The sequence below is a fragment of the Cynocephalus volans genome, chromosome 11 (assembly GCF_027409185.1).
Source record: "Cynocephalus volans isolate mCynVol1 chromosome 11, mCynVol1.pri, whole genome shotgun sequence".
Lineage (NCBI taxonomy): Eukaryota > Metazoa > Chordata > Mammalia > Dermoptera > Cynocephalidae > Cynocephalus > Cynocephalus volans.
This window is the reverse complement of record NC_084470.1, coordinates 93929916-93955202: the sequence shown is the minus strand read 5'-3', so window position 1 is coordinate 93955202 and position 25287 is coordinate 93929916. Positions and strand designations below refer to the sequence as shown.

The 25287-nt window shown below is 43.2% G+C and overlaps 1 protein-coding gene across 1 annotated transcript in view; it reads right to left on the bottom strand.

Moving 5' to 3' along the window:
- SYN2 (synapsin II) overlaps positions 1-24176 on the bottom strand; it is a 176319-nt gene extending 152143 nt beyond the window's left edge. The window contains exon 1 of the mRNA XM_063114500.1: positions 23809-24176. Within this exon, the coding sequence (XP_062970570.1) occupies positions 23809-24176 (368 nt within the window). The remainder of the gene's footprint in view (positions 1-23808) is intronic.
- Between the last annotated feature and the right edge of the window lie 1111 nt (positions 24177-25287).

The window sequence follows — 25287 nt, the reverse complement described above, 5'->3', positions numbered from 1 at the left end:
GTGAGGACCATACCCTAATAAATGGATTAAGATGATGGTTTGATGGTGGTCAGGGGCATGGTTCTGTTGGCTTTAAAAGGAGAACACATGAGAAACCCTCTCTCTGCTCCACTATTCCGCCACAAGACCACGGTGTCACTGTCACCACCAAGGCCTTCACCAGATGTATCTTCTGGACTTTGGACTTCCCAGTCTCCAAAACTGTAAACAATAAATATTGTTTCTTTATAAATTACCCAGTTTCAGGTATTTCTGTTATAAGCAACAGAAACAGGCTAATACAGTCCTGTTCTGTAAACAAATCAAGTAAAGCACCAAAAGACAAGGCGTTTCACATATTTTTAAACAAACATTGGGAAAAACATTCAACCTTACTTGTACTCATAAAAATACATGTTAAAATAGTCAAATGCTGCTTTATACAGATTTTATTAATATTTGAAATAATAATATCATGAGCTGGAAGGATAGGTAAAAATAGTTGATGAACTGCAAATTGAAAAAACCTTTTATAGAACCTGTTATAGACATTTCAATACAGTAACGTCTATCAAATGTTACACATATCATAACAATCTTTGATCAAGTAATTCATCTCCTGAAAATTGAGAATGCTATCATTGTACTACGTAATAATGGTGAAAACTGGAAGTCAACACAGCTCTCTAATAGAAATATAATTGAAGAAATCATGGTACATCAACCATGGAGAATACAATTATTAAGACTATGTAAAAATATGTAAAAATTATTTATAAGTGGAAAAAATATGAAATTATATCTAGACTACAATCACAATTAGGTAAAAATGTTTGTATATGAACAAATATTGGAAGAGAATACAGAAAAATGTGAAAGCAGCTGTTCTATTGCTATGGTGAAATTATGATAGAAACATTTTCTATTTAAAACTTCTTTTAATCATGTTGATATAACAAGTCACACTTTATTACATTGCTTATTTAACTGCCTGTCTTCCCCAATGAACTATATGGTTTGTGGAGACAGGACAATGTCTCTCACTCTCAGCATTACAGAACCAGTTCCTATTGAGTAATTCATGAAAGAATGAATGAAGTACATGGGAAACCTCAAAATAAATATCCCCAGGAAAGGGAGAAGGGGATCATTAAAAACAAACAAAAGGCTCACCTTGATGTGCCTGTTTCTAAGATCTAACTATGGGAAAAACCAAATCACCCCATTGAAGATTCTCTGGGGAGTCTTCCATCACAGCTACTGCCCAGATCTTTGCTCCTAAAGGTTCTTGAGAAAAGCACAGACCCTGGGAAGTGGCCATATCTGCAGGGAAATACCAAGATTTTCAGGAAACCAGAAAAGATAGGAGCTTCCTATTCTTCCCCTACTCCAAAACCTACTAACCTTTGACTCCCAGAACCTTCCATTTAACTATAGCTGAAATTAATTGGAGGGACAGGAAAGGAGGAGGATGTAATAAGAAGGACTGATTACGTGGAAAAAGGAGGGCAGAAAAAAATAGATCAGCAGAGAACAGTCTCTTTAGTAGAAACATGTCTGACGCCACCCTGAGCTCTGGCTAAGAAATAAATTTCCAGATACAAAGAAAAATAAGAAGCTTTAAAGGAATTGAGCTCTGGAGTGAAAATCCCCTTTCCTGATGACTTAAAATCAGTCTGAACTATATCAGAGACACCACAAGAACTCTAAGTCATAAAAGTATTATAAGCATTAACAAAAACACATAGGGAAACGAGACCATCTTTAAGTTATTTTTCAACCAACCTACGCAACACCTGTCACAAACCATACAGGCTCTTTCCAGCTTATGCAATTCTTTATCTATCCTTGGTGCTTCTATGCAAAAGCATCGTCAATTCACTAATGCAGAGCTCAGAAAGGAGTTTAGCTGCACAGAGAAAAGGGGCACTAAGTAAGGAGAAAAGGATACAGAGTAAGAAGAGTCTAGATTTTAGATGCAGCTCTACCTACTTCAGTGTTGTGACTTTAAACAAAACACAATCTCTCTGAACTTTGGTTTCCTAATCTAAACAGGAAGTTATACCAATTTACCTCAGAAGGTGAAGGTGACAATTAAATGTGATGATACTCACAGGTACAAGTACATAACAAATTGTAAAGTTTTACTTAAATATATGACCTTATAACAGAACCACAAACGCGACAATTTCCTTCTAGGGTCATGTTTTTTTTTTTTTTTCCCTAACCAAATCTGACTGCATAAGTCATCTGGAGGCTGCAGGAAAATCAGTCTCATGCCACTTTGCCAAGCCAACTGATGGTTCATTCTTTCAAGAGTAGACATTTCACGTAGGTAGGTGGCAATAAAGAATGATTCCCTTTTTCCCCTGATCTTAGTGCTAAAAATTCCACTATTCATGACTTAGTATTAGAGAAGTTTTCTGTTTTCCAGCCCCTTCTATGAAAATGCAAAAACCTGAAAAAGGATTGCCAATAACCATTAACAACTCACAGTTGAACTAGGATTAACTCAGCCTGCTGAAAACTAAGGGTTAGGAAATAGCGATGCTAACAACAATTTGGCCTACATTTCCCAATAAACTGTTGATTTCAAGGTTTCAGTCTCATAATCTCAAACCACCAAAAATCTCCCCCAAATGCCCAAATTTCAGCATCTAAAAATCTCCCAGACTATTTCTTGCATTGGAAAATAAGACCTCATGTCCCAATTTTGTTCAGAAAAAATGTTCACCTCTGGAATGGATCCCAGGTCATAGATATATGTCCAGGGACAGAGAATAAGAGGCACTGGTGGGTAGAGAAGACAAAAGTAAGAAAACAAAATTCACTACCTCCACAATTCTGACTAGAATCGGCAGCCCTGATACCAAGGAAAACCTATTTTCTCCCTTAAATTCTTACTCCCAATGACTAGAAAAACTACCCATGACAATACTCAAAAGGAAATCAAATAAAGAATTATTCCTCATATTTACTCTCTATCCCATCTGTTCCTACAGTTTCAATCCATATACACGTTACTTCAAAAAGTTCGTGGAAAATTAGAATTAAAAGATAATACAAATCTTTCCACAAACTTTTTGAAGTACCCTCATATATTGAAATCTATGTGTGTGTGTTACAGTTTGCAAAGTCCTATCATAGACATTATCTCATGAAGGAAGTAGGGCAGGTGCTATAACTCCAATTTTAAGAATGAAGAAATTGAGATTCATAGAAGAAGAATAGCAACTCACTATGGCTTGAATTAAACTGGTCTCAACCTTCCATGGCACTGTTCTGTTCACTGGCTTTTTGTGTCAGAATCTAGCAGCTTCTGCAAGAGAATTCCAAACTATCATCAAAGAGAAATCATTAATCTCAATGCCCTTGGAAAACAAAGAAGTCTGTTAAACTGATGGAAAAATTGATATTTTTGCCCATTTAATACATTTCCAACCAGATTAGCTAACCACCTAGCTCTATGGCACCTGAGATTCAGTCTAGGAAGCCTGTAGAAGTGCACACAGGATCCAAAGTCAAAGACCTGCTTTCTAGTCCTAATGCTATCACTTCCTGGCTACTTGTGCTTGGGTAATCAGCTTAACCTCCTCAAATCTTAATTCTTTCATATGTAAAATAAGAATAATATTACTGCACCACGGATACTATTGTGTGGAGGATTAAATGAGACAGATGTGACAGTGCCCAAAGTATAAGGTTTCCACAAATAAGCCATCTCAAAAACATCTTCCTTGGAGACTATTTGAAAACACTGGTAATCTCTGTTTTCTAAACTATGTGCAAACTACTCCAACCAAAATGAAGAAGTATTTGTGTAGATTTGTTCTATTTTTCAAAATTATTTTTAAGCATCATGGAAACTTGTTCACAAATGATTTTACTTGACTTGAAATCCTATAATACTCACTTGGTAAGCTGTTGTCTTAAAGCTGCCATGGAAATCTGCTTGTCATGGAGGAACATTTACTGAACATCTCTCATGTGCCAATCATGATAATTTGCAAAGTTTATTTCAATTGATTCTCACAAGAACCCTTTGAATTATAATCTATCTCTCCTCTTGATAGATGAAGAAACTGAAGTTCAGAGAGAATAAGAAATTGCCCAAGGTCAAACATGTGTCTGTGTCATTGAGGAAAAGAAACACCAAGGTGTTTAGTGATAAGGAGAAATTTGGAATGTTATTATCTGGTGATTACAGAGCATGATGATTAGGAGCACCGACTCTCGAGCCAGACTCCCCGAGTTCAAATCCTGGATTCACTGTGAGCTTTAGCTTCCTCATTTCTAAAATTATGTTAATAATAGTAATCTACTTTATAACCTAGTAAAGCTACTTGGAACAGCGCCTACCTGTCACCCAATACATTACATATCATCACCATCTCTCACCCTCTTTATCCAAATTTCTCTCCCTCTTTTCCTTGCCTTTATGCCAACTAGCCTAAATCTGCTCTACACACATCTTAGTCGTTACTGTTATTAAGCTTTAGCTCTTTCTCTTCCTTTTGACTGAAATGCCTCTCTCCTTCCTCACTAATCTAAATCCCACTCATTGTTCAAAGCACAGCTGAGATCTACCGTTTCTGTGAAGCACTTTCTGACTTCTCCAGTCCACAGTGATTTCTTCCTATTCTGAACAACTCTTTATACTGTCAAACAATCCAACATGTAGAAATCACTTGATACTTAGAAATCACTTAATTTTATAAGGGCCTCTGAAGATACATAATTTAGCTCATATCCCCAATTTTTGAAGCAGAAATTGAAGCTTAAAGAGTTAAATTGCCTATAGTGACACTGTAGTGAATTATGTCCCCCCAAAACTCATTTAAGCTTGAATTGTGTCCCTTAAGTTTTATGTATTAGAAACTTAGCCCTCACTGTGACTGTTAAGAGGGTGAGAAATTCTATTATGGTAATTGAAAGGTGGAGCCCTGAAGAGGTGATTGGATTGTAGGACCACCCAATAGTGAATGGATTAAAATGGTAGTCAGGGGTGTGGTTCTAAGGGCTTTAAAAAGAAGAGGAGAGTCTGTCTTTCCCTCTCTCTGATCTCTCTGCTTCCACCATCTTGCAGTGTGAGATCTCTGAGTCACTGTTGCCACCACCAGATGGCCTTTGGACTTCCCAGCCTCAGAAACTGTAAGAAATAAATATCATTTTTCTTTATAAATCACCCAGTTTCAGGAATTGTTATAGCAACACAAAATGAACTAATACAGACATAAAAAAATTAGTTGGCAGATTAGAGACTTGAATCCAGATTATTTAAGTGTTCGTAATGCTCTTTCCACTATGCTATCCTAATTTTGTCTTCCTTAAGATTCCATATGAGTTCTCCAAACTGAAAGCACATATTCTATAAGTATCTGATTCTAAGTATTTCACTGGTTTTGTAGCCTTCATGGTAACTAACACATTGGAGTTAGTAGCTGTTTGCTGATTGGTGCCGTTTTATCTAACAGTGAAAATGTTAATGAACACAGAACTCTAGAACTTAAATTCTCACCATCAGCTACTCATCAGGAGGAGACAGGGACAGAAGAGGGAAATATATTCATATGTATCCCCACTCATATCACAAGGTCCAACAAAAAAAGAACTCATTCCAGTCACTGAAACCTAGAAGTAGAAAAGAAACAGTTTTCAGCTGTGTTATCATTATTTTAATATGGGCATCCTCTCAGGATTCAAGTCCATGATAGAAAAAGAGGACCTCAAGGTTGTTAGGCCCCTCGAACAGGGAAATAGTGAAAGGACGAGTCGACACCAGTTGACGATCCACCGGAGAGAGCTCGTTTATTAGGTGGCACACACACATATATATAGGGCTTTTAGGGAAGGCTGATTGGCTTAAAATACAATCCCTACTTAGCATACCGCATGGGGCTTGGGGTGAGCTGATTGGTGTGCGATTCGCGCCGGCGGGAAGGAGAGTACGGAAGAGAAGGGCAACCAGCGCCATGATGGGGTGTGGCCGAGAAGGACTTATGTGATCAGGGTGTGATCCCTTGGGGCATTTGGGTTCTTACATTCCTCCCTTTTTCTTGTTTTAGGAAAGGGGACATTGAAGTCATCGAGCTACTTCCTGCTGAACTGGGGCATTGTGGGGGGGGGCAAAGGGAGGAAGGTACATAAATACCCATTATGAAACCCCAAAGGAGGGTGGAGAAACAAGTAATTTCAAAAGGGGAAAAGTCCATAAACGTTCCTTGAAGCCACAAGTCGAATATGCACCGGTTCCATTGTTAGTAGTTGGAGACTGGAGGGAGCAGCCAGGCGTCAGTGGCAAGGGCGTGTAGGAATGCGTTTCCTCTGTAAGGTGGTGTCTCTTCAGCATGGCTGAGGCGCTCACGAGATGAGGCGGGGGGTTTATCGGTACCTAGAAGCTGGTAGTTTCTAAGCAAAAGCTGGTTAAAGGCCTGATTAGAGATTTTTCCCACTTGGGTTTGAAGAAACCTAATGATGCAGGGCAAGAAAAGGCAGGTTATGAGGATAATGATTAGAGGTCCCAAAATGGGCCAAATCCAAGTTAGGATAGGGTTTAAGATAAAGGAGGAAAAGGGGTTAGAACTGGATGTGGTCCGTAGGCTGGAAGCTAAGTCGGTGAGTTTGATGATGTTTGTTTCTACTAGACCAGATTCATTGATATAATAACAGCATTCTTCCCTAAGGAAGATGCAAGTACCTCCTTTTTTTGCAGTGAGGAGGTCTAGTGCTCTGTGGTTTTGGAGGGTGACCTGAGATCTGTCTCTGTAGGAAAGAGATTCGGCAGTGGCAGAGCCCCTTCAAGTTTAGCATTGATGTCTTTGACCGCCCATCCTAAGGCTCCTCCCGACAGGCCGGCTCCGACCGCTGATGTTGTTAGGGAAATACCGACCATGATTGGGAGGAAGGCGGCCCTTTTTTGTCTTGAGGGTGGGTGAAGAACAGTTCTGAATTGGAGTACAGGGTGAGTTGAGGGACGATGGTGACGAGAAGGCATGGGACAGTAAGATTGGACAGGATGGAGGTAGAGAGGGTTCCATTGCACCAGAAGAAAGAGCCTGGTGGGGCGAAGGTGTGGTTATAAATGGTTGAGGAAGGGAAGCGTTTAAGGGGACGGCCGCCAGGAGCGGTCGCATGAGAGATCTGTTGCCAGGTGTAAATGGGTGACCCTGGGGAGCTAGCAGAGGGCCCTGAAAGCTCCCTGGGTGAAATGAAAAGAACAGGAGAAGGCCAAGGATGACAGGACATGGGCCTTCCCACTTAGGGGTTAGGGGGGTTTTAGGTTCCGGGGAAGTGTAGAATACTAATTGGCCTGGGCTGAGTGAAAGGTTATTTTTGGAAAGTGACGGATCTGGAAGTACCCAATCCTGGTACTTCCATAGCTCGGTGCGAAGGTGGGAGAGCAAGGGTAAGGCCATGGTGGGTGGTATGGGTCCTTCAGTCACTGTGATCCCCGGGGGTAGGAGGGGCCTACCATACATGACTTCGAAAGGGAAAAGATTGGAGGGCCTTTTTGGGAGAGCCCTGGTCTTGAGTAGAGCGAGAGGTAGAAGACGGACCCAATCAAGGTGTAATTCCAGAGACAATTTAGTTAGTATGTACTTTAAGGTTCTGTTGGTTCTCTCTACCTTTCCGGATGCCTGAGGTCGGTAAGGGCAATATAAGTGCCAGGGGAGAGAGAGTGACTGGGAGAGTTTCTGTATTACCTGGGTGGTAAATTCAGGTCCATTGTCAGATTGAATGGAAGTGGGCATCCCAAATCGTGGGATGATTTGGGAAAGGAGAGTCTGGGCTACGGTGGAGGCCTTTTTATTGGATGATGGGAATGCCTCTACCCATCCTGAAAAGGTATCAACAAACACCAAGAGGTATTTGAGGCGCCGGACAGAAGGCATGTGTGTAAAATCGACTTGCCAGTGGGCCGGGGGTGTGAGACCTCTGGCCTGGTGGGAGGGGTATGGCCTAGGTTTGAGAGGGGTGTTAGGATTGGTACGCTGGCAGATTGTGCATGAGGAGGAAATTTTTTGTAAGAGGGCTTTGTCAGATGGGGTGACTGAGAAGAAGGCTTGTAAAAACTGGGATAAAGCTTGAGGGCTAGAATGAAACAGGTCATGGAGCAAGTGAAAGAGAGAGGACTTATCATCATTAGGCGGTTGAGGCTGAGAGGGTGTCTGTGAACCTTGGGAGCCGTATGGAAAAATAGGAAGTTGGTTTTGTGTCTGTGGGTGCACTGCCGCAGTGCGTGCGGCGAGGTCAGCCTTACAATTTCTGCGAGTGATTGGTCCCTTTGGTGGAATCTGCAATGAATGACTCCTAATTTACAAGGTAAATGGGATGCCTCAATTAATGTGGAGATTAAAGCTGAGTTGGTGATTGTGCTACCCTTGGTGTTAAGCAGACTGCATTCTTTCCATATGGCGGCATGAGAGAGAAGTATATGAAAGACATATTTGGAGTCAGTGTATAAGATAAGAGTTTTTCCTTCAGCTAGAACGCAGGCTCGCGTGGCAGCGATAAGTTCAGCCTGCTAGTTGGTAGTACCCTTGGGTAAAGGTTGGGCTTCTATAACCGAATCAAGGGAGACTATGGCATAACCTGCGTAATGAGTGTTTCCTTCCTTGAATGAGGACCCATCCGTGAACCATGCGAGATCAGCGTGAGACAGGGGCCCCTCTGTGATGGAAGAGCGGTAAGGTATGAAATTCTGAAGGCTTTCTACGCAGCTGTGCAAAGGGGTGTTGGGGGAATCTGGTATAGGCAGTAGGGTAGCCGGGTTTAGGGGTGGGCAAGTATTGAAGGATAGGGCAGGATTTTCCAGAAACAAGGATAGGAGGGTTAGGATTCTGGAAGGTGGGAGGGATTGGAGAGCCTTATAGGTAAGGAGATCTTTGAGGTGATGTGGTGAGAGAATGGTGAGAGGTGCCCCAAATGTTAATTTGGATGCCTCCTTATGCAGTAACTGCCCCGCTGCTAGGGCTCTTAGACAGGGTGCCCAGCCTCGTACAGTGGGGTCCAACTGTTTTGATAGGTACAAGGGGGTGAATGGGAATGACAGCGGCGTTAACAAGGCGGAGATCTTGGACGAGACGAAAGGCGCCATTAGGTTTTTTTACAGCGAGTATGGGAGTATTGAAAGGGGAGCGAGTGGGACGGAGATACCCCTTTTTTAATAGGTCCTGAGGGCTGTGTGGTTAATGGATACTGAGCCTGACAAATATATTTGGAGGGGTCTTTTAGTTTTATGTGTACAGGGGAACACTGGGCCAGAGCGGGACTGGCAGTGTCCCAAACTGTGGGGTTAACAGGGTGCGTTAAGATGGGTAAGGACTTCTTTGGAGGGGTGGAATTAGTAGGATCTTGGGCTTGAACTAGAGCTAGGAGGAAGGAAACGGGGGAAGAGGAAGAGGACAGGGGCAAAGTAATGGAGACTTGAAGCCGTGATAGAATGTCCCGACCCAACAAGGGGATGGGGCATTGTGGCATGACTAGAAAGGAATGGGAGAAAACGGATTGAGTGCCTTGAAGGCAGCAGGTTAAAAGAGGGCTTTTTTGGGGAAAGGTTTACCTCCTACCCCGACTATAGGAGAGCTGCTGGAGGTGGTGGGGCCTTTATATTCCCTTAAGACCAAAAAGGTGGCTCCAGTGTCCAGGAGGAAAGATATTGGGTGGCCGTCCACAACCATGGATACCCTGGGCTCTTGCTTTGTTATAGAGATGGTCGGGAAGGGCCCAAGGCTCCTTCAGTCTTCCTCAGCGAGGCCCACCATAGGTGGTGTCCATGGTTCGGGGGACTGTGGGGCAGTTGGTCCCTCACCCCTTCGGGCAAGGGGGCAATCAGATCCCCAATGTCCCTTCTTTTTGCATTTTGGACAAGGAGTGGTGGGTGGCCTGGGGGTGGGGCAAGCCTTTGCCCAATGCCCTTCCTTTCCACATTTAAAGCAGGCTCCAGGTGGAGGCTTAGAGGTGGAGGCTGTGGGAGTGCGCCCAGGGGGTTTGATAAGCCGGGCCAACATCTGGAAGTTGGCGTGGTCGGCCTTTTGTTTTCGACATTCTTTTTCCTCCTCCCGATTATAAAAAACCTTGAAGGCCACTGACAGGATTTTGGTCTGAGGGGTTGCAGGACCCTGCTCTAATTTTTTAAGTTTAGTTTTAATGTCGGGGTAGGATTGGGCCAGGAAATAGGTCATAAGGACATGCTGGCCATCTTCTGAGTTGGGGTCTAAGTTAGTGTACTGTTGAAAGGCCTGAGTTAATCTATTGAGGAACTCGGAGGGAGTTTCCTCCTATTTTTGGACAATTTCTTGAATATTTTGGAAATTGACGACCTTGCAAGCCGATTTTTTGAGGCCAGTTATTAAGCAAGAGGCAAAACAGTCTCGAGCCTGGATTCCCTGGGCTGTGTTATAATCCCAATTAGGTTCCTGTTCTGGGACTGCTTGGGGGCCTGGCAGGTGATTCGGATTGGTATGATGGGTGTCAGTGGCACGGGTTTGGGCTGTATCCCAGACCCTGTGGCGTTCCTCGGGGAGGAGGGTATTGGCTAGGAGCATGAAGATGTCATGATGTGTGAGGCTGTAGGCCTGCAGGATCCATTGGAATTCTTTAATGTAGGTGGTAGGGTCGGTAGAGAAAGAGCCTATTCTTTTTTCTAATTCTGTAAGGTCAGCTAGGGAAAAGGGAACATGGACCCTAACTACTCCTTCAGCCCCAGCTACCTCACATAGTGGGGCGATTGTTAAAGGGGCGGGGGGAGGTCCTCGGGAACGGGTGAAAGGGGGGCTTAGTGGGTCAGGAGTAGGTGAGGGTAAAGAGAGGGGAGTGGATGGCGCAGGAGGTGCAGAAGGTGACGCGGATGACGGGGGAGGAGGAGCGGACGCCGGAGGCACTGGGGGAGGAGGAGGTCGGTAGGGTGGGGATTCATCAGCAGGGTTGAAGGTGGAAGAATCGAGGGGTGACTGTGAAGAGGGTTTACAGGCTAAAAGGACTTGAGAGGGACCACAGGAGGAGCAGAGGGTGGGGTTCTGAGCCAAGAGGCGAAAAGCCTCGATGTAGGGGATCTCCTTCCATTATTTTAGGCACTGGCAGTAGTTAAAGAGGTCTCGTAGAATGTTAGGATCTAGTGTGCCCTCAGGGGGCCATGTGTTTTGATTATCTAAAGGATAATAAGGCCAATCTGTGTACAGAATTTGGTGAGGAGTTTGGGCTCAATATCCGGCCTGAGGGAAAGGTTGGTGAGGTTTTTCAGAAGGACTCCCCTAGGGAGGAGGAGGAAGCGCCCATTCTGGTCTCTTAATGGGAATTTAGACAGAAATCGGACAGAGATTTAGTGATAGGACAGATCCTTCAGCCGGCTGGGAAAGGCAGGATCCTAGAGGGCCTCCCCAGTAGGTCACGTCAGTCCCGGCAGGTTCATGTACGAACCAGGAGGAGAGAAGGGAGGTGTGGGTCGTCACTCAGAACTCCACTTCTCTAGGGCAAAAGCCCGGTGCCTGAAGGAACCTAGCGCCAGGATTTTCTGGTCGGTCCCGGACCCGGGAAGTGGAGAGAAGAGAGTGGTGGACAGGAGGGTGAAGGAGAGAACAGAATGGGGCTCTTAATCCCCAAAAATGAAAGTAAAAGTTTACCGGGGCTTTGGAACTTGTTATAGTTTGGGAATTTATGGTGGTCGTGAAGACCGTGGTGGGGTGGGGTATGGGCGTTAGGGGCTACCAGACGATCTAGACTCCCTGTGGTAGCCTGAAAAAGGGCTGGTGCCCTTTAGGAAAGGGGGCTTACCTAATGATGAGCCGGTGGTGAGTGGAAGGAGCCAGTGCCAAAAAGAATGGACGAGGGTGGACCGTCAATGGTGACCGGTGGAAGGGAGGCTGGTCCTGGCGGGACGGAGTTCCCGAGGGGCGACTTGGAAAGTGCTGCCGCTGCGATCCGAAAAGTGTTTCCCGGGTTTCGGCACCAAATGAAAGGACGAGTTGACACCAGTTGACGATCCACCGGAGAGAGTTCGTTTATTAGGTGGCACACACACATATATATAGGGCTTTTAGGGAAGGCTGATTGGCTTAAAATACAATCCCTACTTAGCATACCGCATGGGGCTTGGGGTGAGCTGATTGGTGTGCGATTCGCGCCAGCAGGGAGGAGAGTACGGAAGAGAAGGGCAACCAGCGCCATGATGGGGTGTGGCCGAGAAGGACTTATGTGATCAGGGTGTGATCCCTTGGGGCATTTGGGTTCTTACATTCCTCGGTGTGATCCCTTGGGGCATTTGGGTTCTTACAAATAGATAAGAGGTATATATCCTGGAAAAAGAATTATAGCTGTGCTTGGGAGGACTGGAATGGAAGGATGGTCCTAGACAAGAAGAAAAGAACGAACAACCCCTAAAACCTGAGAAAGACTCAAGTAAGTAAAGACATCTCAGTGCCTAGACTGAGAAAGAAGAAACAGAGAGCACAGCAGCTGTTCCCCAGAAGGACCAAGAAAGCATGAGGTGTTTGTGCACATTAGAGAAGGGTGAATTAGAGAGAGGTGTAGCAGATACATCACATCAGCCTCATATAAGGGAGGGTGTACGAAATTCTAATCTAGTAACAATAATTAATGCTGCACTTTACAGTTTATAAAAAAATTTTTATACATACCACTTCTTGTTGACTAATGCAGCTTCTTGTCTAATGCAGCTGTCACTTGTTTATATTTACAAGGAACTGAAGAGTTGCTTTTGCTTACCATTGATATTTTCATAATTTCCCTCATGAGTCACTGACTGGTTCAACAAATAATTACTGAAAATCTTCTTTGTCCTACCAAATGCTGAGGACACTGAAATAAGTTACAGTCATTTCCCTCAAGAGGATCTCAGAGTTGTTGAATGTGGGGAGATGGGAAAGACAGACAAATAAAACCTGATTATAATATAGTGAGTTAATCACTATGAGAGGTAAGCAAGTGCATCATGGTTTCTAACATAAACTGAAAGAATTTAAGGAAGGATTAAGTCTAGTCCTGACTCAAAGAGTCAACCACTGAACTGAGTCTTGAAGATTATCCAGAATTATCCAGGCAAAGACACAGAAGAAAAGCCTTTAAGGTAGTAGGGGTAGCATAAATAAAGACAGACACATGTAGCATTCAGTTAACTCCGTCACGGCTATATCAAAGTGGGTGGGAAATCAAAGAAAGGTAAGATTGCAGAGATAAGCAGCGACAGATCATGAAGGATTGCTGTGTACTTTCTTTCAACATTTTTCAATCACAATGCTGCTTTGGCTCTCCAAAACTCTATTCTACCATTATACTGTTTACAATGGATAAAGTTGTTTTCTTTCCAAGAAAACAAATACAGTGTTTGTGATCATTTTGAAGAGCCCTTCTTAGAGATCAGCAATTAAATCATTCCCACATTCCCACTTTGCAGTTGAGGAAACAGTAAGCCCATAACAGCTGTGTGGAAGAAAGCACACAAAACTTTGACAAGGATATGGGGAAAGCAATAACGCAGAGGAACTTTTTCACTAAGAGAAAGAAACAAGTAGCCTGGGTGGCCCAAGACTTGAGTTTTACACTGAAGAAAAAATTAAATGGCTATGCCAAGAAAGTAGGATTAACTTCAGAAAAATGGTTCTGTGGAGCCAAGTGCTGCTGTGGGTTAGGGAGGAGAAACTCGGTCCTCGATGCACTCCATTTGCCTCTGCTCTACTGAGAGCAGCTGTGGACCAGGCAGCACTTTCCTGTACTGTGAGCTGCTATGCTCTCTCATTCAGAACTAAATCTCTAAAGATTTACGATTTGGAATGATTGAAAATTAGTAATTATGTTAATTTATATTTCATAGAACATGAGTATGAGTGAAAGCTTATATTCTAAAGCTTATATAAGGGGTCTTCAAAATGTTCATGGAAAGATTCTTTTAATTCCATTTTCCATGAACCTTTTGAAGTACCCTTGTATTTGAAAAGAGCAAGGATGACATCCCACAGAATAACATTTACGTCTAATCCTAGAATACTTCTCTCTCTCCATCTTTCCTTTCTATCCCTTTTCTTATTCTCCAGATCTCTCTGCTCAACTCAATATTGCAAAGATTTACTGACCTCAAACTATGTGTCAGGAACTCTGCTGAATGCTAAGGATGCAAAAATGAATAAAACATTAAGCCAGTCCTCAGAGAACTATCTAGAAGGGGAAGGCAGACACACAAACAGATCATTGTGTTGAGTCAAAAGATAAAGATATCCACAGGATTGAAAGAGGGCATGGAAGGGCACAGGTGCCCAATACAATCTAGGGAGTTACAGAAGGATTTCTGAAAAAGGAAGTACTCATCTCAGTCTTAAAAGATGAATATGAGTTTAGCTGGGAAAAGGAAGAAAAGAGGTAGAAAGGTAATTGCAGTCATAGTAGACAGCATAAGCAAGAAAGGAGGAAGAATGCCATAATGTGTGTATGAAACCTCAAACAGTTTAGTATTCTGAAAAATAAAGTTTAGGGATTGATAAGAGTTTGGATGTGTTGTCTTCCCAAAACTCAAGTGGAAATCTGATCCCCAATGTGGCAGTGCTGGAAGCTGTTTTAGTCATGGGGGCAGATCCCTCAAGAATGGATTAATGCTCTCTCTGAGGGTTGGGGGGGTCCTAAGTGAGATCTCACTCTATTAGTTCCTGTGAGAGCTGGTTGTTTATAGGACCTGGCACCTCCTCTCTCTCTCTTGCTTCCTCTCACCATGTGATCTGCTTGTACCCGCCACCAGCTCCCTGCCACTGAAATGGTTAGGAGGAGGCTGAGGAAGAAAGCAGGGGTCAAATCACAGGAGGGTCATGAGCTTTACCTATAGAACACAGGAAGCCACTGAAAAGATTTAAGCAAAGGAGTAAAAAGGTCATATTTGATTTTTTTTTTTTTTTTTTTTGGCGGCTGGCTGGTAGAGGGATCTGAGCCTGTGATCTTGGTGTTACCAGCACCATGCTCTCCCAAGTGAGCTAACCAGCTAGGCCCAACATATTTGTATTTTTAAATAGAGGTAGTTCATTCCAGTTATTGAGTGGAAATCATAAAGAGACTTACAGAAGTTCTACATAAAAGCTCACAAGAACTTGAAATAGATGACCATCAGTGTCCCCAATTGAGATAGAGCACATAAAAAGAGCTGGAATAGGGAGGAAAAATAAAGAATTCAATATCGGATTAAATGACCTTAAGTTCCTTTAACCACCCATATGGATATGTCCATCAGGCAACTAAACATACATCTAAAGATCAGGACAAAGTTCTGGGCTAAAGGTAAAGATTTGGGAACTGACTGCATGTAGAAGGTAACTGACATCTTGAGAGTAGATGGGCCATGGACAATACGTAGAATGAAAAAAGAAGTGGCAGAAAATGGGGCTCCGAAGAACATCTACATTTAATGAGGTGGGTGACAGAAGAAAACAAGAAGAATGAGAAGAAACTTCAAAAAGACAGGTATGCAGAGAACAAAGAATGGAGTATTCAGAAGCCAAGGGACTTCAAAAGGGAAGGTAAACAGTGTCAAACACATCAGTGAAGATACAGATTGACACCTTCCTCTGGATTTAGCAATTAGGTTCCCTAGCAAGAACAATTTCAGTATTACAAAGAAGGCAGAAGCCCAATGTCAGTGGACAATGGCAAATATGGGAAACAAAAGTAGAGATGAGTGAGATTTCTCTTTCATGTTTTGAAGAGTGAGTAAGAAGGTGAAGAGCAATTTTTTGCTTGTTTATTTACAAAAATGGACCAACCAGAAGAAGAAGGAACCAGAAGAAAATGAGAATATGAACAGATGGAAAAAGAAGGGATGAAATTTGGAACAAGGTCATGAAGAAGGCAGGAGGGAATGGGTCTTTTTTCAACAATAGGCAGTGCCCTCATACTCTGAGGATGGAATAAAGAAAACGAGTGTTAAGGTAAGAGAGAAGCAGAACAAGAGCATTCCCAACAAAGGCAACTGTGCAATAACAGCACAGAACCTTGAAAGTCCAGTATATGTGCAGGGAGAGGGTAATCCAGAATATAGCAGAAGTTTTGGATTGAGGGAGCAGTGAGAAATGAATGTGAAAAGATAAGCTGGAGCTTGTGAATAAACATCATGAACAACTGTGTGTTAGAGAAGAATTTAAGAAGGAAATTAACCTCATAAGATCTGTGAATGCTTTTATTGTTTTTTTTTTTTGAAACATAACTGATTATACATATTTGTGGGGTACAGAGTTGACTATCAATATTTATGTACAATATTTGATAATCAAATCAGAATAACTGCATATTCACCATTGCAAAATTTAATCATTTTTTATGTCCATTATTTAAAAATACTCTGAAAGCAATGTGATAGACAGATTGGATAGATAAAAGAATACAGATACCACCTTTTAAAGGCATTCTGTATGTTTCTCTCCTCCTTCATTTTCCTCTGTAGCCACCCTTCTTTAACCAGTCACAAGTAAAACTGAAGTAAAGTTATTTTAGAATTCATTTAATTTATTAAATAAATTAAAGATTTCTGTGGTCCTGTCTCTAATTGTTAAATATAGCTGAGTTAAATGGGTAATGTTTCTCTTTTACAAAACAAACAAACAAACCTAAATTATATCACCTTTTAAAAAATATGAAAGTCTTCAATGATATTGTCTTTCAGCCAGTGACCCAATTAAAAAATAATATTAAAAAAAAATTCCCCATCCTTGAAATGTGCAGAATAAAAATCACCTGCACAACAAAATTTGGGGAACTCAAAAAAAAACAAAAAAAAAACAAAAAAACAGGTCCAAGATAAGTTGGGTACCCGCAGGGAAGGAGGCAAAAATAACTAGTATATTTCTTTAGCTTTTAAAGTGCTTTTTCAGAAAGTTATTTTATTTTATTCAAATAACAGTATATGTATGAATATACAAATTGTTATCTCCATTTTATAGGTAAGGAAACTAATTTTTGTCTGTTATTCCAGAACCTAGAACAGTGTCTGGCATACAGTAGACCCCCAATGAAAATGTGCCAAAAGGGGAGAAAAAAGGCTTAGAGAATTATGTAACTCTGATAAGGTCATATGGTTAATGGTGGAGCCAGATCTCAATCCTAGGTCTTTTGACCCTCAATCCTATATCTTCACATTGTTTCATGCTGCTTTTAAAAAAGAGGAGAAAAGGGTGATTAAATATAACCTTAATCCACTTTAGAATTTTATATGAACTGGTTAAAATTTCAGAAATGCCTGCTCTCAAGCAATAAACACTAAGGCCAGTACACTTCCTCCTATTCTTAGTCATGCTGCAAGAGCATCCTTAGAGCTCAGGGACCTGTGGCACTTGCTCACTTTATTCTGTCCATTGGTCGCTTGCCTTATTCTAAGCTACTTCTTCCTGTTGTACTGAAGTAGGGTCTGCAGAACAGGAAAGCCCTCTAGATCATTCTCTCCTCTCTCTAAAGAGATATTATTAAACCCAATTGGGAAGCTAAAACAAAAGATGTCATATGTGGGAAACTAAAACAAAGGTACTGTCATACCACCCAAAGAGCATGCAGAAGGTTTCACTCACAAGATTTAGAGGTACACAAGTACACTTTGTACACAAGAGGTACAATGGGAATGCCATTAAGCACACACAAGAAAACCCAGGATGCAACGTTCAACCACACCCTCACTCCATAGGATGGTTATGATCCTGAAAAAACTGTGTATATCAAGTTTCTGCAAACTGATTAATTTCAAAAGCAGTGGGGTGCTTACTATTTAAATAAATCATGTGGTAAATACTTTTGCAAGAGAACAACTTTTTTATGAGAAAAAAATTGTCACTTAATTTTTCTGCTGAAAATTTTGGCATTTTTTTGTAGATCAATCAATCTGGGTTTAGATCTGGGCACTTTAGCTTAATACCTATATAATCTTGGGTAAGTGACTACTTTTCTGAAAGTGTTCAGCCATGAAATGGATATTCTACCTACTGCTCAGGATCACTGTAAAGATAAAAATGAGACGAGGTGTGAATACGTTGTATAAACTGTAAAGCATAGCACACATGCCAAGGATCAAGAAATAAATACCATTTGCCAACAATTCAATGTATGTATCCAAAAGTTCTTAGGTCTATCAAAGAGAGGGGAATTCAACCACAAGTCCCCAGTTCCCATGACTGATGAAGAAACACATACAACAGGCATTTCAGGATTAGCCCCTTTTTCCCAAGCAACCACACTGTAGCAATACTCTAAGAAGGAGTTACTGAATGAAGAGTACTCAAAGGTGAGCTTTTCATTCAAGAAAATGCTTAGTCATTAATTGACATATGCCTCTTCTTCCAAAGATTTACAGGTATCACAGCACAAACAAAAAACACAGGGCTAAAGCTTTTGAAAGAAAACGGCACAAAAACTGTATCATAGAAATAATGTAGGGCTGGAAAGGATCTTGGAGAATGTCTGTTTCAATACCCTCATTCGATGGATTTTAGAGACACAAAGTGATTTACCTAACAACACATGTTGGCACATTTTTATTGGACATTTCTAACCACAAGTTTTAATCCCCCAGGATAACCCATATCTCTGTTGCCATAGCACCCTATGCATTCTAATTACCATATGATATTAAAATCTTGTTTAAATGCTTGTCCTCTCCCCAATGGACTGAAAGATCCCAATTGACAAGGTCTGTGCTCAACTAATCCTCATATCCCCACCACTTGGCCTGTTGGATGTTTCACTGCACCAAACCATATCCCAGTTAAAATTGATTGGTAAATTTGAGGAGAAGGTATACACTTCTGGAAAACTTCCTATTTAGGTTTCCATTCCTTTTTGCTTAGCAAGGTATTATAAAGGATAATGCTACTAAAGAACATTTCAGTAAGAGAGAAAGACAGTAAGCAATCTTAGGTAGACAGGGACACTAAGGTAAAAATGAGTTCCTGAAAGGAAGGCCATCATCATAGCATAGGTTCTACTAACTTGTTTAGATTGTTAGATTTTGATAACTAGGTCTCCAAGAGTCTCTTTCAACCATTTTACAATGACTTATGCTGAAACAACAATAACGCAAATAAACAGTGTAATTGCTGCGGTGGCTGTAGTGTGATGTGCTCCCATGGTTCTTTTTTAAGCATTTACTAACAACTCTACAATGAGTCTTTAAAAGAAACAAACACAAACAGTATTATTAAAGAAAAAAAGGATTAAATTTGAGGGAATCTTCTCAAAGAGCGACTTAACAGTAGAAAGAAACCTGAGTTGGAGTCAGAATATGTGAGTTCCAGTTGCATCCTCTCACTAACTTCTTATTTGACCTTAGGCAAATCATACCGTTTCTCTGGGCTAGAGGATCATTCCATTTCCTTCAAGTTTAAATGCTATAATTATAAGATCAAAAGTCCCCATTAGTCCTTGAGAGAGTCCAGGATAGAAAAAAAGAAAAGTCAGAAAGGTAGAAAGACAGTAAAATGGAGGGATACTGTGGTATAGAGGTACAAAAAAGTTTGGTAAAGAGACTGAAGGTCTAGATTCTAGTTTTGGTTCTGCCACCAACTAGCTAAGTAATCTTGAACAAGACACTTCCCCTCTTCAGACCAAGATTTCCCCATTTGTAAAGTAACAGAGATGATCTTTCAGCTCTTACACACCAGAATTCTCAAGTACAGGCTACTGCTTCTATGAACAATGAAATTCTACAAAATCAGTATACATGTACTAGTCAGAAATAAGACACATAGATAAATATTTAGCAGAAAAGCCCCAAACTTCATTTGAGCTTTTCCCCAAGTTCCAATCTGAGTATTTTTCTAGATCCACTTACAAGCAAGCACTGGCCCAACAGGACTACTCTATTTTGAATTCCCCTATTCTTGATGAAATGCCCAAAGGCTCGCCAGAAAGCAATGTAAATGGATGCTACCTAGAAAACGTACCAATCCAGTCTCTTCACTGTCTCCCTTTTTTCTGCCACTATACTTTCCTTACACTGTGCACTGTCTGAATTGAGCCAAACTTACCTCTTTTGATTCAAATTCTTCAAGGTTCAGTTCAAATCTCACTTCTTCCATGAAGTCTTCCATTCCCACTATAGTCCACATCCATATATCACCTTTTTTTTTTCCTGGTGGCTGGCCAGTCAGTATATCTCATTCTTTTAAACTTCTATAATACTACATTGCCATTATAAAAAGTTAATGAGATTTGTAAAGAGCTGGCATTTAGTAGTTGCTCAATAAATGACAGTAGTTGGTGGTGTTCCCACACCTTTAGCACTAATTATATGTCATTTACTTCAGTCATCTCAAATTTAATGTGATTATGAACATAAATCCTGATTCAGTCGGTGTGAGGTGGGACCTGAGACTCTATAGTTCAAAAAGCTCCTAGTTGATGCCAATGCTGTCGATCCAAGGACCATACTTTGAATACAAGGGGTAGTCTTTAGTAAGCCTTTTAAAAATACATCTATTAATCTTATCTACCTAGCTAGACAGTAAGCTCTTAGAAGGAAGATACTATGTCTCGTTTTTTTGGTAAATGTACTCTATACAGACAAGGCACTCAATATAACATCTGTTGACTCAATATATCTGCAGTCTCCAGATAATAGGAGATATGCCTTGCTATGTTGTATGAACCTTAAAAGAAGATATGCATTTCCTGGAATATTAAAAAAAAAAAACACTATAATAACTAACAAGGTATATAATAAGCTTGATCTCACTTTTTTATTGGCACAGATACATTTTTTTTCAATGATCCTTTAATGTTCAATCTAAAGATCTCAGGAAACCAATGAAAAGAGTTCAAGCCAAAGAAAGAGAAACACCCTCCAATTTTCCCATCAACTTGGTCAGTGGTAAGGTCTTCAAATTCCATCACCCACAATTTCACTGGTTGAAATTCAAAGGAATCTGCTGTGTATTAAGGATGCTCTGAGAGGGTGACTATTATAAGCCCTTCTTTTAAATCTCCAATTATTTAAATGCTTGTTAAAACCCCCTTTATTTTAGCATTCTATAATTCAGATGCGACCAATATTCTTAAGTTCTACTGGGAGACTATACTCTGACTTTCTATTCAAGTACCAGGAAAATAATATTGGGCACATATGACACCTGCTCACTGAATACTATGTAGGTAGCTTACACTGTGAGACAAACTTACTAAAATCAGCCTTTATAGCAAAAACACCTTTGTATGTCACTGTTTGTCATAAGCAGGCACCTGGTCCTTAACTCATAGAGTCCTTTCAATAAAACCACTTGTCAATATTTAACTGAGATGTTTTTAACAAATTTAGACACATATTAGAAGAAGACAAGCTGCAATTCTGGGAATTGCTGTTAAGCACAGAAACACAGAAGCATAGAACTGCTGTCAAGCGCTAGACTCAAACTGTGCTTATGACTTTCAATAAGTCAATGCTATTACATCACAGAAAATGAAAAAACAGTTGGGAGTCAGCCCATAAAAAAGTGGCTTCTATTACTTCCATCAAAGTCTAGTCTCTGGGGCAAGGCAAATTCTCTGGTTTATGCCAGACAGTCTTCCTAGAGAATAATTCTATCCAAGGAGAGTTTCAAATATCAAGCCACTGGAGCATTTATAACTAAACAAGAAATCTGCAGCAGCCTCACCATACCCATACAAATGAGTATCTACCTACCTGTGGGTACCTAATTGGTAATTAGACCCAAAACAAGGGCCTTCAACAGGATGGGAGATCAGGACAAGATGCAGGAGGGTCAGATTCTTGCATAGGAAAATGAAGCACCAATGTTGTTCTCCTTCCCCCCACCCTCCTTTTCCTGGCCTTTCTTCAAGACTCATCTTTTGTGAAGCTTTTTGCAATAACTCTGGCCCTCACTAATCACTCCATTTATTGAACGCCTGAAACACTAGTATTATCTAATAATTCTAGATTCCTTTTTGTTAATTGTTTCATGTACGCATTTTGTCTCCCAAGTTTGACTGTGAGTTATCCGCAAGGCCTGCACACTGCCTGGCCCCTAGAGGGAGTTTATTATTAATATTGCTAATCATATAATAATAACAAGTGAGGCAACATAACATAGCAGAGCTACAACAGTGGAGTCAAACAGGCCTAAGTTCATATGCTGTTTCTACAATTTGCTGGCTGTATGGCTGAGAACACATTACTTACCTTTTCTAAGTATCATTTTTATGGTGAGAATTCAATGAGATATCACATTGAGAGCACTTAGTACAGAGTTTGGCACATAATGGATGCTCAATAAAGTTTAGTTACCTTCCCTTTCCCCTTAATAAGCACTCGTTGATCTGAACTGAATTACAGTAATTTTCCCTGGGGGGCTGCCAATGGCACTATAATATTCTCTTGCACTTTCCCCATCACACTATTGCATGTGCCTTTGTCATTTCCTGGCAAAGGTCCCTTCAGATTTTCTACTAGGGTAATCTGTCTTGAAGAGCAAAAGCCACCCACACGAGTCACCCCACCGACTACTCAGAATGGTCACATTAGTGGCCAGTAGCATCTCCACATCTACATCACATTTCCATCACACCCACGCCAGCACTCCCTCCCTTGGGTCTTCCAATGAAAGGATGATAGAGAAAAGCGGTGAAGCAGCCAAAAGAGGAAACGGAGATAAACAGCTCTGTGGTCTGTCTGTGCCTCCCTCTTGGGAGGAACACTCAGGTCCAGTCTCCAACCTTAACCCCTGTGAGAAAAAACAAAACAAAACAACACAAAACTCTTCCTCATATTACTGAAGAAAAAGCACCCCCGATTCCTGGCCTCTTCATTTCTTCAAGCCCTTCCCCAGTCAAGTCTGCCATCCCACCATCCCCTAGGTCAACTTTCTGCTACGTAAAATAGAACCTCTTTTAATTAATTTGTCTTAAATGGACCTCATTCATGCTTTTACCAACTAGAGGTAACATTTCCCCCCAGCTTTCACCATTCTAAGTTGGAAAAATGCCACACAGCCCTTTTAAAAAAAGGAAAGAAAAAGATTACTTAAGTTTCCCATCGGCTTCATTAAGGCAGATCTGTTTATTTCTGCTCCTGTAATGATCCAGAATATTTTACCTAGGTCTTCATCTTTCAGCTGGAAAAAGCCACCATCGCTTCCACTCCTATACACCCCCGCCCATATCAAAAAAACAAACAAAAATCCACAAATCCCCTCCCTGCAGCACAAAATACAATAATTTTATTATTCTTAAATGGAGTTCAGCCATGATCCGAGGGAACAAGCCCGTGTACACATCTGGGCTATTACATCTGTGATCTCATCAACCTTGATGTCCGTAATGCTTGACATCAGCCTTCACGGGTCAGGTTAAAAAAAAAAGCCCACCATCACCCTCGCCCCCCAAATACCAATTTCCATTCCAAATTCACGCTGAGCCTCATGAAGCATAATCTTTCTAATTGGCCCTAAATGTCCCTTAGGCGGTCTGGGACCGTTTTCACTTCAGTTTAATGTGTCTAAACTGACAAGTCGGCCTCCTCTCCTTGCGCCCCTCAACCTCCCCCCCTTCCCCCACTAACCCTTCCCTGTTGCATAATGTAGCTCCTTCTTGTATGTGTCTGGGGGATTCGAGGCAATTGAGGAAGTATTTTACCTCAGGACTCACCTTTCCGGGCCGATCAAAGCCGTCCCTCGCCCCCAAACACACACACACACCGCGCGCACGCACACGCTCATCCCCCCTCTCCCTGCGGGACAGCGCGGACCCTCCTTTTTACTGGTCTCGGATGCTTCCTCGGCGCCCTGGGACCATCCTCGGCTCGGCCTGGAGCCGCCCGCAGCAGACCCCCGGAGCCCCGAGCTGCGGCGGCGCCCAGGCACCTACCAGTCGGTGTGCGGCTCGTCGACCACCAGCAGCACCTTGGCCTTCCTGGCGGCGGCGGGCGCGGGCGTGGGCGCGTCCACCAGGCCGGCCGAGGCGGCCGTCTGCTTCACGGCTTGGGACAGCGAGCTGAAGAAGCTGCTGCCCACCGACGGCGCCGCCGCGGGCTGCGGCGCGGGGGCGGCCGGCGGCCTCCGCTCGGGGCCGGGCGAGGCGGCCGGGGGCGCCGACGAGGCCGAGGCCGCGCCCGGGCCGGGGGGCGGCGGCGGCGGCTGCTGGGGCTCGGGCCGCTGCAGGTCGGTCATGTAGCCATTGGGCAGGTTGGCGATGAAGCTGCTGTCCGACAGCCGGCGCCGCAAGAAGTTCATCATCTGGCTTGAGGGGCTGGGGGCGCGCGGGGCGGCGCGGCCGGGCGGCGCTGAGGGCGGGCGAGGGACGGAGGGAGAGGCTGAGGCGGCGGCTGAGGGACCGAGGTTCTGAGAGCGGCGCGCGAGCCCAGCGGACAGCCGCGGCGGACTGGGCCGGGCGGGCCCGGCGGCGCGAGGCAGTGGGCGGGGGCAAGGGCGGGACCACGGACAGCCCCGCCCCGCGCCGCAGAGCCAGCACCGCCCCCGCCGCCCCGCCCAGTCCGGTCCCCCCCTCGGGGGTCGGGGCAAGCCGACCTCCTGTACCCGAGCGCGACTGGCGGGGAGGGCGGGGAAGCTCATCCTACTCCCCCAGGGGAGGCATGAGGGGGCTGAGAGTCGCCAACACCTTTTTGGTTGGAGAGAAGAGTCATGGAGACGCAGATGAAGGAAACCATCCCCACTCCGTTAGGAGGGAACAGAGATGTCAGCCTCCCTACCGAGGTGAGAGAGAAAGGAGTACATAATACGCCCCCATTAACACACACACGCACACACCCTGTAGTGAGAAAGAAAAGAACCACCTCTTTTCCAAAGCTGGGGAGAAAGTTTCCACCCCAACCCACAGGTGAGGAAGAGGTGCGTGCACACACACTCACACCCCAGCCCACAGGTGATGGAGAGGTGCGCGCGCGCGCGCGCGCGCACACACACACACACACACACACACACACACACACTCACACACACCAGCCCAAAGTGGAGGGAGAGGTGCACACGCACACAAACACATTCACACACCCCAGCCCACAGGTTAGAGGTGCACACACACACACACCCCAGCCCACAGGTGATGGAGAGGTGCGCGCACACACACACACACACACACACACACTCACACACACCAGCCCAAAGTGGAGGGAGAGGTGCACACGCACACACACATTCACACACCCCAGCCCACAGGTGAGAGGTGCACACACACACACACCCCAGCCCACAGGTGAGGGAGAGGTGTGCACACACACACCCCAGCCCACAGGTGATGGAGAGGTACACACACACACACACACACACACACACACACACACACACACACACCCCAGCCAACAGGTGAGGGAGAGGTGCACACACACAC